The sequence below is a fragment of the Alosa sapidissima genome, chromosome 13 (assembly GCF_018492685.1).
Source record: "Alosa sapidissima isolate fAloSap1 chromosome 13, fAloSap1.pri, whole genome shotgun sequence".
In the NCBI taxonomy this organism is placed as follows: Eukaryota; Metazoa; Chordata; class Actinopteri; order Clupeiformes; family Clupeidae; genus Alosa; species Alosa sapidissima.
This window is the reverse complement of record NC_055969.1, coordinates 33,940,845-33,960,968: the sequence shown is the minus strand read 5'-3', so window position 1 is coordinate 33,960,968 and position 20,124 is coordinate 33,940,845. Positions and strand designations below refer to the sequence as shown.

Below are 20,124 nucleotides of genomic sequence, written 5' to 3'. Positions count from 1 at the left end.
ACGACACCACACAGCAGGCAGGGCCTGGGAGGAGTTTAGTGGGGAGTGGAGCAGAGGAAAGCTCCAGGAGAGCTGTGTTAAGCCCTGCACGGCCACCCCAGTATCAACGCCTCATAGAGCTTACTGCAGAGCTTACACTTACTGCAGCTCTCCTCATAGTGCCCTGCACAGCCACCCCAATGTCTCCATAGAGCACACCACAGTTACAGCTCTCCTCATAGTGTCATCCCTGCACATTCACCCCAGCACCAACGGCTCCATAGAGCACACCACAGTTATAGCTCTTCTCATAGACCCTTTTACTGTTTATAAACAATGATGGATGCGCACACATTTGTGAAATGAAAGTTAGATAGTTTGTCAAGCTACGCAAAGGGATTAACCACAAAAGATTGTGATAACTACCTGAATGCTTTTGATGCTAGTTACACTTCTAAATCAGCGTTTAAAACTTTTTACTTTCCTTTCCTCATCTAAATCGCTCTGAACAGAGCCTGTTGACGGAGAGCCTGTTCACTCCCTATTGACTGCTATTCTATCGATACCGGTTGCAGTTCGCCCACAGTTCCCTTAGCGGCAGTCGTGAGCGAGTCCCAAATGAATGGGAGTCTATGGGGCCAGAGGGTAAAATGTATTTTTTCACTTGCTTATCATCAAAAAAACCAACTATAGTATGTGAAACAAACAAATACCTATGTCCTTTCGGTATTTTACAAGGTGAGCCAGTGGCTCTTATTTGAAATTCTCTGGTCTGAATGAATGGAGTAGCACATTACTTCTGTTTCCAAAATGCACGTGCATACTTTTGATGAATGTAGCTAGCAGAGGTGGAAAAAGTATGAAAATATTGTGCTCAAGTAAAAGTACCAATACCTTGATGAAATATTACTCAAGTACAAGTTAAAATACCGATCTGAAAATGTACTCAAGTAAAAGTAAAAAGTAGTTCATTTAAAATGTACTTTAAGTAAAAGTTACTTAGTTACTTTTTTTTTGGGGGGGGGGGGGGGGGGAGGGTACCAGAACAACCAGTTTTACCAAAGACTTTCTAATGAGGAGATACAGCACTCAAAAAATCCTCCATAGTAATGCATGGGGTTAGTTTGTAACGCCAATATGGCAGTTGTCTACACATCATATGTCTACACATATCACAACCCTTCCGCGGCAAAACGTTGACATGTGAATACTTTGAGCCAATCATGTGGTGTGTTGTAAAATACATTGAGCCAATCATGTGGTGTGCTGTGAAGACATCGTGCCAATCATCTGTTGTGATCTCGCTGCTGGAGCAAGATTGGTGTCGTGAAGCCTTACACACACGCATTTCTGCTGAAATAGATGCACGATAAGTGCCCAAAAAGTGTTGCAATATGGCCACCGAGTGGAGGTACTTGCCTGAAAAGGACGTTGAGAAATGGAGATCTATGTGAAAAATCACCGGAGTTCTCCTTTAAGTTTGAGCAGTAGTTGATTTTCAAAGTTAGTTGCACTCATCCTTGGGTCGCTTTGCAGTGAACAGTAATCCAGCACAACTGAAAAGCCCCTCACAGGCAGCTGAGGCAGGCAGGCCAATATTGAGTTGCAGAGAGTTTTTTTAATATTTGGAAACGAGCAGAAGGTTCAGCAGATTAAAGGGTATCGTACTGGGGGGGAAAGTGGGAAGTATAGGGCCCCAATGGAGGAGAGGGCCCGTGAAAAGTGGAATACAGGGGGCACAACATTTTCACCAGGCATTAGTAATAACTCAGGTAATCCACACATAAGAAATCCAAACAACTCCATAAGTAGAGTCATGTAATGAAGTGGAATAACACAGGGGAAAAGTATTGAACACGCTAAGAAAAAGCACTAAGGCAAGGAAAGGGAAGGAACGAGCTGGGATCTGTATAGAGAGTAGTTATCCTTTCTATCTGTGCAAATTAATATAAGCTTGGTTAGTAGCCTACATATTGATAGGCTATAAAAAGGTTTTTCATTACCAAGGTGTCACACAAGAAACATTTCATGATGGGTGAAAGCAAAGAGCTCTCCCAAGACCTTTGCAACCTTATTGTTGCAAAACATATCAATGAAACTGGTTACAGATGCATTTCAAAACATCAGAATCTTCCAGTAAGCAGCATGGGAGCCATTATCTGCAAGTGGAAGAAACATCACTGCATCATCAACCAGCCATGCACAGGATCTCCTCGTAATATTTCTGACCAGGGAGTCAGAAGGATAGTCAATTCCAAGAGCCAAGGACCACTCGGAGAAAGCTCCAGAAAGACTTGAAGGCAGCCAATTCAATTAAATAGTTCTGGAAGTAACTAAAGATCAGGATTCACAAGAGGGACCCTTGGAATCTGTTTAGAACAATGGGCCAAAATCAGACCTGATACTGCGACCAATAAGTTTTGTCATACAGGAAATGTCTTGAAGCTGTCTTTACAAACAAAGGCTTTTCCACAAAGTATTTTCAGTAGGCACGTTCAATACTTTTTTCCTGTGTCATTCCACTTTAATACACAAAACTCTTATGTTTGGATTTTTTATATGTGTGTTACTGTAATATAATGTGTGGTGAAAATTTCGAATAGACTCACTGGAAGTTTAGGCTAATTACTGAAAAAAAAAAAAAAGCGTTCAATACTTATTTCCACCATATATTTATTTTACCTGAATATTTTAACTTCCAAATTAAATGTCAAAATGAATGTCAGACGAAATTTGTTTGACTGACTGGATTTTGTATACAAATCATAGTGAAAACTGTGTAAGGTCACTCTCACTCTCCCTCGCTAAAGAGCTAATGGTTTAGTCCGCCTGCACGATTCATAAGGTAGTCTAGGCCTATCTTTTGTTTATTTAGTTGAGCATCGCTAGTAGTGGACCGCTAATTGTTTTGCTGCTGGTGCAATGTCTTTCTCCAAGAAAGCCAAGTCAGGTTACTAAAAACAAAGGCCAAAACAGGAAAAAGAGAGACATCAAAATGAGGGGAAACAACTGCTAATAAACTTCTTTCCAAAGAAAGGTGAGCACAAATGTCAAAACACGAAATCCCATTGTGTTTGCTTAAATATCTCCGCAATCATTAGTGCTAAAACGAACTGAGACAACCGATTGGAATAGCGGAAAATACACTTTCATAGGTTAGGCTAATCTGATGCATTTTGTGATCCAGTCTCCATCACTTTCAGAAAGACTGCATGGCGCCAGCTTGATTCATGTCCTGTTGTAGGCTACATGCTGATCATTATCACTAGTGGTTTAGGGCGCGATTTTTTTCTCTCCCTTTCCGTTTTTCGTTAGTCTTAACTTTTTTTTTTACTCAAGTAACGGATGGGACTTTTCATGTAGCGAAGTACAATACTTCACTCAAAATGTAATCAAAATGTAAAATTTAAAATGCCGATTTTATAAACTACTTAAAAATACAAAATACACAGAAAAACTACTCAATCCAGTAACGTGAGTAAATGTATTTTGTTACTTTCCACCTCTGGTAGCTAGTAAAAGGGTATATGGTGCCGTCCTGACGGTGTTCTTCTCATGGTGTTCTCATCACCGTGTTTCAGTGTTCTCTCACAGTGTTCTACTAACAGAGTTTTCTTCATGGTGTTCTCATCACAGTGTTCTCTGAAAGTGTTCTCCTCACAGTGTTCTTCTTACAGGGTTCTCCTCATGGTGCACTCATCACATTGTTCTCTGACAGTGTTCTCATCATAAAATTCTCCTCATGGTGTTCTCCTCACAGAATTTTCCTCATGTAGTTCTCATCACAGAGTTCTCCTTATGGAGTTCTCATGGCAGTGTTCTCCTCATGGTGTTCTCATTCTCTGACAGTGTTCTTCTCATACTGTTCTCATAGTTCTCCTCACAATATTTTCCTTATAGTAGTGTTCCTGCAGTTTTCTGATCTCTGTGTCTCAGTGTACTGCTCTTCATGGTGTTTTGCCAGCATTGTTCTCCTCAGTCCCCTGGGGATCAATAAAGTATCTATCTATCTATCTATCTATCTATCTATCTATCTATCTATCTATCTATCTGTCTTCTCTTCTCACACTCCTTGCTTTTCATTGTGTCTTGATTTTACCGTTTGTGTATTTGATTTTATTTCTTCACTGTACTGCAACGTTCTACTCACAGTGCTCTCTTTAGAACGTTTTCCTTTCCACAGTGTTCTCCTCATAGTGCCTTGGTGTTCACTATATCTTCCTTACTATGTTCTTTCACAGCTGGCCTACACTGGGAGCGCAACTGGAGCTCTCTGTTCACGGAGTGTAAAAATAGTTTACACATTTTTTTCAAATGTGTGTAGCACTCACACCTCTGATGTAACCAGTTCCACTGATTAAAGTGGAAGCTAATTGTTGCAGCATACACTCATACTACATAGCCCAGCTGTCAGTGTTCCCCTTGTAGTGTCCCCCTCTGTAGTGTCCCGCTGTGGCTCCTCACTTCTACTTCCATCCCCTTCTAGAGGTGGCCACCATTCAGCATTTGATTCTTCCTCCACTGAGTGAGCAGGCCAGGAGGGCTAGGACATAAGGAGTGCAGGCCTGCACACACACTGTAGCCTAGCAACGTATTCACACAACGACAAGTGCGCACAAGCCCAGGGATCCTGATTTAGATGAGCTGTCAGGCAGAAACTGCTCATTTCACAGCTCGCATGAAGGAAAATTAGGCAGAAGCCTCTGCTCATTTGCATTTAGAGAAAACAAGCTACAGAAACGACATCCTCATTCACATGAAGAGAAACCGCACAGAGACCCTTCATTCACATTTAGAGAAGCTACGCAGAAAGTCATTCCCTCCAGCTGAGAAATGAATTAATCTTGCTCACAAAAGGAGAATGTGAAAGTGCAGAAACGCCTCATCCTCGTCCACTTTCACTGTGCTGTCGTCTGAAGATAAACAAAACGCCTGACCTTGTTTAAGAGCTTGCGGGGGATGAGGGGGGAAAGTGAGAGGAAAGAATGTGGCAACAGAGAGAGGGAGGAGAGAGATCTGTGTTGATCCTGAGGCCATCTGGCTCTGGGTAGGAGCAGGGAGGTAAACAGCACTCATGAGTACTTAGTTTCCTCAATAATAAACAGATCAGATCACCTCAAGAGTACTTAGGGCCCTTTATGAACACTTGCATTATCTTATCACTTCATAAAGACTTATTCATAAACACTCATGAGCACTTCTACTCCTTCCTGAACACTTCCAGAATATTATTACATCCTTCATGAACATGATCATGACACTGGTGTTGGTAGCATCTTATTGGTGTTAACAGACATGTCACAACATAATGACCAGTTTCTTCCATGTCCCTTCATAAATATTTACATTCCTTCATTAACATTTATGTTTTTCATAAATATGTATATCTCTTTAAACACTTGTGTTCCTTCATAAACACTTATAAACACACGTCTCTTCACAAACCCGTGTGTCTCTTCATAAACACATATAAACACACGTCTCTTCACAAACACGTATGTCTCTTCATAAACACTTACGTTCCTTCCTCTTGCAGTACTGGAGCTGGGCAGAGAAGATAAGTGTCCTCAATCACCAAGGGCCTCTTCACTGAAATAGAGGAAGAGAGACCAGGAGAGAGATGAGAGATGAGAGACAAGGAGAGAGATGAGAGACAAGGGAGAGAAATGAGATGAGAGAGAAGGGAGAAATGAGAGATGAGAGACAAGGAGAGAGATGAGAGACAAGGGGGAGAAATGAGAGATGAGAGACAAGGAGAGAGATGAGAGACAAGGGAGATAAATGAGATGAGAGACAAGGGAGAAATGAGAGATGAGAGACAAGGAGAGAGATGAGAGACAAGGGAGAGAAATGAGAGATGAGAGACAAGGAGAGAGATGAGAGACAAGGGAGATAAATGAGATGAGAGAGAAGGGAGAAATGAGAGATGAGAGACAAGGAGAGAGATGAGAGACAAGGGAGAGAAATGAGATGAGAGAGAAGGGAGAAAAGAAGGGAGGGAAGGGAGAAGATAAAAGAAGGGAAGGGGAGTCAAGGGGAGACATGAGATGAGAGGAAAGGAGAGATGCAAAGAGGTGAGGAGGGCAGGGGTGGAAAGGATGAAAGAGTAGATTACAAGAGAGAAGTAGAGAGTAGAGCGTCAGAGAGGAGAGAAGAGCAGGGGAAAAAAGAAGAGAGATAAACTAGCTCTGCAACAATTGATAGATTAATCGATTAGTTGTCAGCTATTAAATCGTTCGGCAACTATTTTGGTAAACACTTAATTGGATTGTGTCATTTTTTAAAAAGAAAAATAAACCCACTAATTATTTGACTGCAGCTTCTTCAACTTAAATATATTTAGCTTTACAAACAAAGCAAGGCATCCTAATCTTGGGCATCGGAAACACATTTATTTAATTATTTTCTGGTAGTTTATCGATCAAACAACTAATTGATTAAACGCAAGACTATAAGAGTAATGAACACTACAACCCTACATTAAACCCTCTGTTAAGTGCGATAGCCTTTGGCTCTCATCATCATCAACATCATCACTACCTTCTCTAATTTAATACAACAGCACACTTCATGGCTCACTGAGCTCTCCAAATAGACCATTTGTCACCACTAGCACTTCATTTGGGGATTGTTCAGTTGATGGCTGTAATATGCTTGCGGAGGTTGTGTGCAGGTGAGAGGAATTTCAAGCCACATGGTTGCACGCTCCTAAAGGCCTCTTGTTGAGCGAGCAGAGTGGAGATTAATTGGAGGCTTAATCCTGCTTATTGAAATGGACTCTAAGTAGTGTGAGGGTTAAGTCCATTAAGAGGAGCAGTCTGAACCGAGCGGGTGAAGTGCTATGGCTGCTCTTCCCCTCTCGTGTGGAAAATGGAACGACTGGATTTCTCTCAGAACATAATGGTCTATTTACTCTGGCTCGAATGAAGCACACACACACACACACACACACACACACAAGCATGCACATACACACACATACTGACACACGTATGCACACACACAGATGCACAGTCTCACACACATATACTGACACACACACATACTGACACACATATGCACACACACAGAGACGCACAGACTCGGCACATTCCATCTGATACTGTTTTAAGTGAAATAGCAGCCGCAAGGCCAGGAGAGAGCTGAGAAATGAGCACTTGGAGCTACGGAGGGCAGGCCGATCCCTCGCTACGCCCGGCCAACACAAATCAAGCAGTACCTCCCCTGTCTGTCTGAGAGGACGACAGCAAGAGAGAAACAGAGAGCAGCAAAAACAAATCACTGCCACAGTTAACAGTTTTACAGTTAAATCATTAGGAGGCGTCTGTCTCCCCATGTTAACTCCTCAGACATTAGTGGGGGTAAAATGCCAGGCAAACAGAGGAGCACAATTTGTCAGGTTGACTAGTTTTTGGCCTGTTACCTAAAAAGGTGTACTCGACATTAAGGCTCTGGCTCTGAGCCTGTTACCTGAAAAGGTGTAATGGACATTAAGGCTCTGAGCCTGTTACCTGAAAAGGTGTAATGGACATTAAGGCTCTGGTTCTTGGGGGGAGTGTTGATGACCCATGAGCTTTTGGGTGTATTGTACAATTGTGGAGAGACATTGTTGATGTTTGAGCTCAGTGGTTGTTGAAAGTGCATCCCTCCAATCCCGTGATTGGAGAGAGAGAGAGAGAGTGCAGATGGGATATAAGTATCCAATCCTGTGATTGGAGAGAGAGTGCAGATGGGTATATAAGTATCCAATCCTGTGATTGGAGAGAGAGTGTGATGGGTAGGCTATATAAGTATCCAATCCCATGATTGGAGAGAGAGTGTGATGGGTAGGCTATATAAGTATCCAATCCCATGATTGGAGAGAGAGTGATGGGTATGTGAGTATTTACTTCGCTTGTTCTTTACCCTATTTTCTTACTTTTCCGGATCTCTACGATACCCTTGAAAGACAAGTTTGCTGAGGTGATTAGAGAGCCTCTTCAACTATTCAGGACTGCCCTGCTGAGAGACATAGGCCCTGTATACACGTACCATAGCAATAGCGGGAAGCTACGTTAAGGTGGGGACTCTGAAATGGGCTAGACCTCTCACGTGAAGTGAAATTGAAGAAACCAATCACATGCAACCAGTGTTACATTCTGATCTATCTATCTTTTATTAATTAACTTCATTTGTGCGTCTGACGTCACTCTGACTACGGAAAACGTGCACCTTAAATCTTTAAAGTGACAGTGTGGACCCAGAGGATTTCTTTTCAGATATCTCATACTCAAAGTGGCAGTGTTAAAGGTGGTTTCTCTTCTCAAAGCAGAAGAGTTAAAGGTGCTCTCTCTTTTTAAAGTGGCTTTGTTAAAGGTGGTTTCTCTTTTTAAAGCGGCAGTGTTAAAGGTGGTTTCTCTTCTCAAAGCGACTGTGTTAAAGGTGCTCTCTCTTTTTAAAGTGGCAGTGTTGAAGGCGGTTTCTCTTCACAAAGCGGCTGTGTTAAAGGTGTTTTCTCTTCACAAAGCGGTAGGGTTAAAGGTCCTCTCTCTTCTCACAGCGGTAGGGTTAAAGGTCCTCTCTCTTCTCAAAGCGGCTGTGTTAAAGGTGGTTTCTCTTCACAAAGCGGCTGTGTTAAAGGTGTTCTCTCTTGTTAAAGGTGGTTTCTCTTCACAAAGCGGCTGTGTTAAAGGTGTTCTCTCTTGTTAAAGGTGGTTTCTCTTCACAAAGCGGTAGGGTTAAAGGTCCTCTCTCTTCTCAAAGCGGTAGGGTTAAAGGTGGTTTCTCTTCACAAAGTGGCTGTGTTAAAGGTGTTCTCTCTTGTTAAAGGTGGTTTCTCTTCACAAAGCGGCTGTGTTAAAGGTGTTCTCTCTTGTTAAAGGTGGTTTCTCTTCACAAAGCGGTAGGGTTAAAGGTCCTCTCTCTTCTCAAAGCGGTAGGGTTAAAGGTGGTTTCTCTTCACAAAGCGGCTGTGTTAAAGGTGTTCTCTCTTGTTAAAGGTGGTTTCTCTTCACAAAGCGGCTGTGTTAAAGGTGTTCTCTCTTGTTAAAGGTGGTTTCTCTTCACAAAGCGGTAGGGTTAAAGGTCCTCTCTCTTCTCAAAGCAGTAGGGTTAAAGGTGTTCTCTCTTGTTAAAGGTTGTAAACATGCTTTCTCTCTTTTTCAAAATGAATGTGTTATAAGTAAAAAGGTGTTCTCCCTCACTCAATGTGACCATGCTACTGTATAACGTTGGGAAGAGGGTGGGGGATGGGTTAGTAGCTTGTTTCACTTGTTTCACTCTTTGTTAGTAGCTTGTTTCACAGAACAAATCTGTGTATTTCTATGTGTGTCTGTGTATCTGTTATGCTCAAAATCTCACAAATAAATCATACAAAAAAAGGTGTTTTTTCTCTTACTCATTGTGACATGTGTGAAGATGCATGTGTGAAGGTGCATTTCTCTTACTCATAGTGACATGTGTGAAGGTGCATTCTCTTACTCATAGTGACATGTGTGAAGGTGCATTTCTCTTACTCATAGTGACATGTGTGAAGGTGCATGTGTGAAGGTGCATTTCTCTTACTCATAGTGACATGTGTGAAGGTGCATGTGTGAAGGTGCATGTGTGAAGGTGCATTTCTCTTACTCATAGTGACATGTGTGAAGGTGCATTCTCTTACTCATAGTGACATGTGTGAAGGTGCATTTCTCTTACTCATAGTGACATGTGTGAAGGTGCATGTGTGAAGGTGCATTTCTCTTACTCATAGTGACATGTGTGAAGGTGCATGTGTGAAGGTGCATGTGTGAAGGTGCATTCTCTTACTCATAGTGACATGTGTGAAGGTGCATTTCTCTTACTCATAGTGACATGTGTGAAGGTGCATTTCTCTTACTCATAGTGACATGTGTGAAGGTGCATGTGTGAAGGTGCATTCTCTTACTCATAGTGACATGTGTGAAGGTGCATTTCTCTTACTCATAGTGACATGTGTGAAGGTGCATGTGTGAAGGTGCATTTCTCTTACTCATAGTGACATGTGTGAAGGTGCATGTGTGAAGGCGCATTTCTCTTACTCATAGTGACATGTGTGAAGGTGCATGTGTGAAGGTGCATGTGTGAAGGCGCATTTCTCTTACTCATAGTGACGGTGTCGTTGATGCGGAAGCTGCACAGGATCTGCTCCACGTTCCGTGCGTGCAGAAACCCGTTGCCACTCACCACCACCTGGAACACCTCTGCAGAACCGAGAGAACCAGGTGAGCACGGAACACCAGGGGTCACCAATCATGGTAACTGCAGAACCTATCCCCCCCTTCATATCAATCCACCCCCCTGTGACTCAACTGATTAGTCAGTCATCAACTGAGAATTCACAAGATCCGCATGTATTTTTGAGAAAAATGAGACAAAGCAGATATCCAGAATCAGAACCATTTAATTTGGTTTATTTTCATATAATTTTATTTTAATTTAATTTAATAACTATTATTATTAATAATAAAATATTATTATTTTGTTCCAAATCATATGATTTTGTATTAATCTTTATATTAAAGAACTCAATGTCAGATGAACCTTGTTGATTCTCGGTTGTGTTGAAGCTGGGGTGAGGGGGGTGTGAATAGGAGAGGATGTGATGATGGGAACGGCCTACCTCCTGCACAAATACTCGATGGTTCAACAGCCAGGATCTCAATGCATGACCTCTTCAGGATCTGTGTGGACATTTCACATGCAACAACATCACTAACAAGTTCTACTCCATTCAGTTCCATAGTTACTCTATTATTGTCTCCATAGCTCTGGTGTAGTGACATGGTTGTATCTTATATATTAGTACCACCCTGGATGGTGAAAGATCACTACAGTGTGACTGATTTAAAGACCCACTGCAGCCATTTGATTAAACCCTGTAATCTAATTTGAGTTCCTCAGCGATGTACATGCATAAGTTGTTTTCACGAAAATGTATCAAACGTAACAAAAGATGTATCTCTGCGCCTTCTCCCTCATCCCTGAAGCATTTACTAAGCTCCGCCCATCCCCTGTCTATGCCTCTGTCACAAAGGCCCGCCCCGTCTCTGCCCCCCCCACCAACTGTAGCTAAATTCTAAATTCTCATTCCAGATTTGATCTCCAGACAGTCTGGAGTTGCTTTGCCATAGCTCACTTGTGGGCAGAGTTGCTAACCATTTCATGAAGACTACCTTGTTCCAGGTATTAAAAACACCTGAGCTCACGCTGACGACGGTTCTTTGACGACACAAGAGTTGCCTGTGATTTGTCCTACCATTTTGTGATATCAGAAAAAAATGGGCTAATGCATTTTGTTTTTTGGAGACCTGAGTTGATACACTGACAGTTCAAACCAGAAATCCTCAAGAATGATCTTTATAGAGTAGTTCACTCATTAGAACACATAGGGAACACCAAATGAACATCTAATGATCTTTATAGAGTAGTTCACTCATTAGAACACATAGGGAACACCAAATGAACATCTAATGATCTTTATAGAGTAGTTTTCACTCATTAGAACACATAGGGAACACCAAATGAACATCTAATGATCTTTATAGAGTAGTTTTCACTCATTAGAACACATAGGGAACACCAAATGAACATCTAATGATCTTTATAGAGTAGTTTTCACTCATTAGAACACATAGGGAACACCAAATGAACATCTAATGATCTTTATAGAGTAGTTCACTCATTAGAACACATAGGGAACACCAAATGAACATCTAATGATCTTTATAGAGTAGTTTTCACTCATTAGAACACATAGGGAACACCAAATGAACATCTAATGATCTTTATAGAGTAGTTTTCACTCATTAGAACACATAGGGAACACCAAATGAACATCTAATGATCTTTATAGAGTAGTTCACTCATTAGAACACATAGGGAACACCAAATGAACATCTAATGATCTTTATAGAGTAGTTCACTCATTAGAACACATAGGGAACACCAAATGAACATCTAATGATCTTTATAGAGTAGTTCACTCATTAGAACACATAGGGAACACCAAATGAACATCTTACTGAATCACTGTCTGCTTCTTACCTCCAGACATAACACTTACATTCATCCTTTACCATCACCTATATAATCACTTAACCTACGACTAACCTTTATGGCACCTACACCCACATATAACCCATCCTGCAAGCCTCGTTCTTCATGAAGTTTTATGGCAGTTTTATGATACTGTAGTTCTTAATTAAGACACTTTTATGAGATCTCTATAATAGACTAATTAATGACGATGATGCTCGCTAATGTAGGCTGGCGTGATTAGTTGTTGTGACAAGGCAGGGAAGCATGAGACATCCTAGACATTTTTTGTTATCTGGCAGTTTGTCATACCGAATCGATGACACCTTGCAGTGCCTCAAAGCCATCGTTCACTGGGAACACGTGGTCTTTGCTGTCCGCTATTGTTGCCAACTGCATAGAAAAGACCACAAACACGGTTAATTGTGTGTATGTGTGTGTGTGTGTGTGTGTGTGTGTGTGTGTGTGTGTGTGTGTGTGTGTGTGTGTGTGCGTGTGTGTGTGTTCAGTGCACAGTCTACCAAAACATTGTTTTTGTTTCTGTTTTTTATAGAAGCAAACATTTCACAATCTCCCTTGAATCTCCTCAAAAGTCAAAAACACCTTCTATCTTCGTACATGAAAACATGTTGGAATGTGCAAATGAATCCACGTGAGTAACAAGAGACCTCGTAGCTGTGTGAGTGCATGTGTTCCTTGGTTCTTAACATGTTGTGATGAATCAGTGTGGCTGTGCACCCTAACCTGGGTTTCATTGAAGTCCTTCACACCTACGCAGTAAACAGTAGCACCCAGCTGGCGGGATCGACTGGCCTGCCATCGGGAGTTGGTGCCAGCGTCCGAGAGAGGAGAAAAAAGGGACAGTTTAGACAGAGCGGGAGCCAAGAGGGGATGGAGACGCAAACACAAAACTATGCAGGGACATTCAGGCAACCAGAAGGAAAAATGCTGTAGGGACCATCTAGTTGCAAACCATAACAAATCTGGAAAATCGAAATCTTCTCAGAAGGGATCACAGGTTTTCAACATTCGATTACATTAGATTCCATTGTTTTTAGTACAACCCCACACACCAGTGTTAACACACACTGCCACTACCACCGTGACCTTGACCCTTAACCCTCTGATGCCTGAGCTTTAAGCAAGGTGATAAAGATGACCTTGACCCTTAACCCTCTGATGCCTGAGCTTTAAAGGAACCGTATGTAAGAAATGTATTTCAATTAATCATAAAAATGGCCTTGATATGTCACTAGACATTAAGAAATCATGTTCATTTCAAATACTTATATCACTGACAACAGTAGTCCGGCCAGGATATTGTCATTTAAAAAGTGAAGTTGCAGCCCTCAACTGATGTTGATGTTGTCATGTTGTGTTTTGGCCTGATGCGCCACCCTCCACCTATCTACTAATAACGAAGTCAGTAGTGTTTCGGCATCCGGGTTGCCAGGTCTGCCAGTCAGGGGGGAGGGGATACACCGCTCTACAGTCATTTGAAAGTGATTGCAGTACCAGTTTTGGCCACAATCTTACATACAGTTCCTTTAAGCAAAGTGACAAAGATGACCTTGACCCCTGACCCCTGATGTAAGCAGGAGCTCACCTCTCGCGACGCCAGGTCAAACTGAGTCTCCCGGAGCTCCCCGTCCGTCAGGGCGATGATGACACTTGCCGTGCGGTAACCTAGGTTACAGTCACAGAAGAGAATGAGTCGGACTCAGCAACCGAGGCACTTTCATGTAGACAGTCTTTAATGACCGAGGCACTTTCATGTGGACAGTCTTTAATGACCGAGGCACTTTCATGTGGACAGTCTTTAATGACTGAGGCCTTTTCATGTGGACAGTCTTTAATGACTTTCATGTGGACAGTCTTTAATGACCCCAAGAGGATATATCATACTCAGGAGACGCAGTCCTTGATTATGGTGAAAAGGTTCACCTTGTGTCAGGAGCACGTCCATTTCGTGCTCCTGACACATGTTGATGGCTGCGAATGGTCTATGGCTCAGTCTAATATTTCCAGCTCAGTTTCACATTTACACAGCCAGGTGAAAGGCTTTATAAGTTTAGGGTCAACAACCTTTTGGGTCATAAAACACAGCTGTACATTTAGTTCTCACTCTGTGGTTAGCAGGAGTGGGTCAGTCTTTCACACAATAGGTGGGTTTACATGGATACTTTTATTCCAATTAGAATCGTAATAACGGCTCAATCGGAATAAAAATGACACCAGAGACTTTCTAATGAGGACACAGCACTCAAAGAATCTCCCATAGAAATGTATGGGGTTAGTTCGTAACGCAAACATGGCAGTCGTCTACACATATTCCGCCCCTTCTGCCGCCAAAAGTTGAGGTGTGAACACATCGTGCCAATCATGTGGTATGTTGTGAATACATCATGCCAATCATGTTGAGATCTCGCTATAATGCTCTGAGCACTTACCGTCTCCAGTTGCATAATAGATCTGCTCACTGGCCTGAGAACGAAGAACATCATATCAATAACATATACACATTCGGTCAAAAACACACATTTCTCATAAAATATCACAAGTTTTGTAAATATATATCTGCTTTTGAGATGTGCAAGGATCATATTGTGCACACACAAACACACACACACACACACACACACACACACACTCACACACACACACACACACACACAGTATTGTCTGTCTAGTATTGTCCAGTAGGTAGATAGCTGGCTTAACCAGCAAACTAGTTTAGTGAACATAGGCAATAGTTTAGATTAAGGTTAGTCTTTAATTGGTGTTTATTTCATTTCTGTTTCATAAAAAATATTTTAAGAATTAAGTTGAGAAGTGTTTTCTGATTTGTATTTGATTTTGGATGATTTTATTAAGCTCTTTGCCCGCTCAGACAAAAGAAAGCAAGACTACAGAAATAGATGGTAATAGATAGTGTAAGTTATTGTGGGGAAAAATGTCTTGGAGGAGTATTTTTTTATTTATTTCTTCATTGAAACGAATAGAATAGAATATATTTAATGACCTCATGGGATCATTTGTTTTAGCAAAACATGACACAGTGATAGACAACTTCGATAATTAACTTTAATATGTTGTTTATTTGTATTTGTTTTTTATTCAAATACAAAGAAATTTGATGTGAGAGTATGGTCTTTGACCTTCAAAGTTGAATTTATCATCTTGAGCCTGTTTCTGTTTATCTGGATGTTTTGCCTCATGCCACCCTTGCATTAATCAGTGCCTCACTAGAGCCGCCCTTGTTAAAAACGTCTAGAATGGCCACTGACCGGAGTTATGGTCCAGACCAGATCTCATTACCTCCCCAACAGACTAGCAGGAGTGTGTGTAACACACATGAGTCATCGAGAAATAGACTGTCAACCTCAACAACACCAACACACCACCTTTGGGGTCTGAGGGGGTTGTACTGGGTCTAAAGGGGGTTGTATTGGGTCTGAGGGGGTTGTATTGGGTCTGTCCGTCCACATCTGAATGTTGGTCTGCTGACATGACCTAAAATATACTACGATGAATCTGAGCAGCACCAGGCAAAAAATGATTTTTTTCTCACTTTCTCTACAGACCAATTCTAGAGGACACGGTCTCTCTCTCTTACACTCACACACACACACACACACACACACACACACACACACACACACACACACACACACACACACACACACACACACACACACACACACACTCAGCTGACAGCCCCCTACCAAAATGTCATTGTGGGAAAAGAACAGATTATTTATTGATGCCATATTACCAGAGTTAAGCCTTTGTGCATAAAAGTGTCTCCGCCAGGTTGCACCCTCGCAAGCTCCTCAAGTCCAGCTCGAATCTTGTCCCTGGGACACAAGACACACACACACACACACACACACACACACACACACACACACACACACACACACACACACACACAGATATATTCACATACACATGTAGGCCTGCTTTGCTAGATATGGAATAAGCCTAGGCTAAAAGCATAGATAGTCATTAATGTTAATTTGAAGACATTTATCTTCTGCCTAATGACAGTTCTGTTTGTTCATTAAGCTCCTTCTAATACTGTGTGTGTGTGTGTGTGTGTGTGTGTGTGTGTGTGTGTGTGTGTGTGTGTGTGTGGTCTTGCCTGTCTGCTGTTAGCCTCATCAGAATCCGACCCTCTGTGGAGAACACTATGAAAGACATCCTCAGCTGAGGACTACAAAGAAGGAGTCTGGGTCAAAGTCAGGGTCTTCAGGTTCCACACTTTTAAAGCCCCCCACACCCAACACACAGACACACACACACACACACACACACACACACACACACACACACACACACACACACACACACACACCACACACACACACACACACACACACACACACACAACACACACACACACACGTATATACATACACACACAAACAAACACACACACACACACACATATACATACACACACACACACACACACACACACACACACAAACACACACACACACACACATATATACACACACACACACACACATACATATATATACATACACACACACACACACATATTGCCTACCTGATGAACTTGTGTGCCAAATGGTCAACAAAGTAATATATCTCATTCCAATGGTGCTGTACACTTCCAGACCTGAAACAGAGAGAGAAAAGGGGGTGGCTTTAGCAGTTGTGTGTGTGTGTGTATATATGTGTGTGTGTGTGTGTGTGTGGGGGGGGGGGGGGGTCATCATCAGAGATCACACTTATTGGAATTCACACTTTGGAACACTGGTCTCTCAAACTCTTTCACATAAACTCTCTCTCCTTTTCTCTCTCTCTCTCCCTTTCTCTCTCCTTCTCTCTCTCTCTCTCCTTCTCTCTCTCTCCCTTTCTGTACCATTTGCCGTGTGCACTGACCACCGTAATGGCAGCAATGGCCACTTCTTCACCCCCACAGTGTAGCTGGAGCTGCTGGTGCTGTTAGAACAACTTTGGAAGACTTGTTGCTCCTGACCTCATCATAAAGAATGGCTCTTTTGTCCCCCAAAGGTAAGGGACTGGTTCTATGTGTGTGTGTGTGTGTGTGTGTGTGTGTGTGTTTGTAACCGCTGAAATGACTTAATGTGTTATTAGATCATTTAGATCTTCTGTCTGGTGTGTTATTCCCTCTCCTGATTTAAAGTCCAGTTCCTGAATAACTTCATCACAGAGTCGTTTTTTCTCTTATGCCTTCCTTTCTCTTTCTCTCTCTCTCTTTCTCTCTCTCTCTCTTTCTCTCTCTCTCTCTTTCTCTCTCTCTCTCTTTCTCTGTCTCTTTCACTGTCATTTATCTCTGTCCGTCTCTCTCTCTCTCTGTCTCTAATTCAAAGTTGCGCTTTATTAACATGACTGTAGGTACAGTGTTGCCAAAGCACAAGCAAAAACAGCATAATGATTGTTACAGTAACAATTAGAACATTGATAGCATTAAGGGAAACAGTAACATATAACATGAACATCTCTCTCTCTACCCATTTCTCTGTCTGCCTGTCTGTCTGTGTGTCTGTCTGCTTGTCTGTCTGCTTGCCTCTCTCTCTGCCGTCTCATTTCTAGTCCATTCTCTGCTCTGATATGAGTCCCAGTTTAGGCTCTGCAGCCAGCAGCATCTGCGGCTTTGGAACATCTGGAGCTGCTGGTAAAAGGGTTCTGCCGTGTGTGCACGCACAGGCACACACACACACGCAAGCACAGCCACACACACACACACACACACATGCACAGTCACAGACACACAGCCACACACACACACACAGCCACACACACGCACGCATGCACAGCCACACACACACACACGCATGCACAGCCACACACACACACACACGCATGCACAGCCACACAAACACACAGCCACACACACACACACACACTGACAAAAGTAGGTGAAAATAATAGAACACACTGCCTCGAGCTATCGTCTCAGCACTTAGCCCTGTGACACAGCACTTAGTCAATGTTGAGATAATAGAATCTATTCTGGCCTCTGCACAGGATAAGAACTGTGGAGATGACAAGACCGGTTTGAAAATAATATCTCGGAGTAGACCTTTGCACGGTGGGATGTGCTGAGTGCTTGATCAACATTATAGCGATTGAATTCTATTGCACGGTCCTTGTATCATCACAGGAATTCTCTTCGCTGTTATTGAGATGATTTGTGTTGCATAATACACCGCTGCTTCATTCTCTCACAGCTGGGCGGCATTTTATGGTAAGTGTTCCCATATGCTTCACACTGACAAATAAAAACAAGAGCAATTAACAAACCCTTTCACCACAGTTTGTGTGTTTTATTTTTGTGGGACAATTTGGTGCCTCCTTAATGCTCTGGTTGTACAGAGTAGACATGAAGATGTCATCACCCTTTATAGGTCAAATATATATATACATGTCAAAAGCAAATATTGCCTTATAAGGCCCCAAACTTCTGCTCTAACCCACAACAACAACCACTCCATGGTGCAATAGGCTAGACCGATCAATAAAACGCAATAGTGGAATAAAACAGAGTAAAGTTACAGGGAATGGATGACATGAAGACTGACACACACAAGAGAAGAGAAGAGAAGAGAAGAGAAGAGAAGAGGAGAGAAGAGAAGAGAAGAGGAGAGAAGAGAAGAGGAGAGAAGAAGGGAAGAGAAGAGGAGAGGAGAGAAGAGAAGAGAAGAGAAGGGAAGAGGAGAGAAGGGAAGAGGAGAGAAGAGGAGAGGAGAGAAGAGAAGGGAAGAGGAGAGAAGGGAAGAGGAGAGAAGAGGAGAGGAGAGAAGGGAAGAGGAGAGAAGAGGAGAGGAGAGAAGAGAAGAGGAGAGGAGAGGAGAGGAGAGGAAAGGAGAGGAGAATGGAACAGGAGAGGAGAGGTGGAGAGGAGAGGAGAGGAAGAAAAGGAAGAGAAGAGGAGAGGAGAGAAGAGAAGAGAAGAGAAGAGAAGAGAAGAGAAGAGGAGAGAAGAGAAGAGAAGAGAAGAGAAGAGAAGAGAAGAGAAGAGGAGAGAAGAGAAGAGAAGAGAAGAGAAGAGGAGAGAAGAGAAGAGAAGAGGAGAGAAGAGAAGAGAAGTGGTGTCCAGAGACCATAACACATGAAGACACTGGCGCAGTAAATGTTTTGGTTTCTGTGTTTGTTCTTCTCGTCCTCGCGTCTGTATGGCTCACACACACACTCGTCTCTCGGGTCATCAAATGAGACCGTGCCACATGCACCGACCCGTGTCCCTCAGGTTACTTGGGAACGTTTAATCAACGCAAAGCAGCACACCTCAACGCACAGAGAGCATTTCAGAGACATGCAGCCATTTGGTCCTTTGTGCTCTTATCTGCTCTAACAGCCTCCGCCAGATCAGCGGACCCCTAAATGCTGCTCAGCCTGACCTGTCCGCTGACCTGTCCTACTAGTCAAAAGTGACAATTCCGCTGCTCAGTCTGACCTGTCCTACTGGTCAAAAGTGACCATTCCGCTGCTCAGCCTGACCTGTCCTACTGGTCAAAAGAGGCATGCAGACTTGAGTTACTCACTTGTCCAAGACGAAGAAGAGGTCGAATCCCCCGTAGCAGGACGAGCCGGGCTCCCTGCGCTCCAAGTACTGACCCGAGCAGCCCGTCGCCAGCACAGCCACCAGGACGCACAGGTCCAGCACACACCTAGCCCTGTCCGGCCAAGACAACGGCATCCTTCCAGTCTGCCACAGCGGAAAATGAAAACAAACACAGCAAGTGCAGGAGCACAAGCAGCTTCTAGCTTTGGATGTACACCACAAAACTGGAGCCGAAACAAGAGACAGAAGAAAGAGAAAGGGATTTCCCCCCTCTTCCTGTCAAGGTGTTAGTTTGGAGTAGGGTTGATGTGTGCATGCAGCAGTGGTTGCTTTGGGGCACTTAGGAAGCCTGGTCCCACTGAACACTGTCCCATCACACGAGCCCAGCTGGTCTGCTGCTGCTAGTAACTCCCTCTCTCCAAATCTAGCATACACAATGAGGAGGGAGGCGGCAGAATAAGTGTGTGTGTGTGTGTGTGTGAAAGGGAGTGAGCAAGAGAGAGTTAGTGAATGACTGAGTGTGACAGAGAGAGTGAACAGCGCAGACAAAC

General features: G+C 42.8%; 1 protein-coding gene across 1 annotated transcript in view; it reads right to left on the bottom strand.

The window, feature by feature from the left end:
* The window catches only part of antxr1b (ANTXR cell adhesion molecule 1b), a 37,905-nt gene extending 17,915 nt beyond the window's left edge, over positions 1-19,990 (bottom strand). The window contains 11 exon segments of the mRNA XM_042058843.1: positions 5,499-5,568; positions 10,080-10,178; positions 10,598-10,658; positions 12,325-12,405; positions 12,757-12,825; positions 13,619-13,698; positions 14,463-14,496; positions 15,788-15,869; positions 16,157-16,228; positions 16,589-16,660; positions 19,554-19,990. Coding sequence (XP_041914777.1) covers positions 5,499-5,568; positions 10,080-10,178; positions 10,598-10,658; positions 12,325-12,405; positions 12,757-12,825; positions 13,619-13,698; positions 14,463-14,496; positions 15,788-15,869; positions 16,157-16,228; positions 16,589-16,660; positions 19,554-19,708 — 875 coding nt within the window. The 5' untranslated portion in view covers positions 19,709-19,990.
* Between the last annotated feature and the right edge of the window lie 134 nt (positions 19,991-20,124).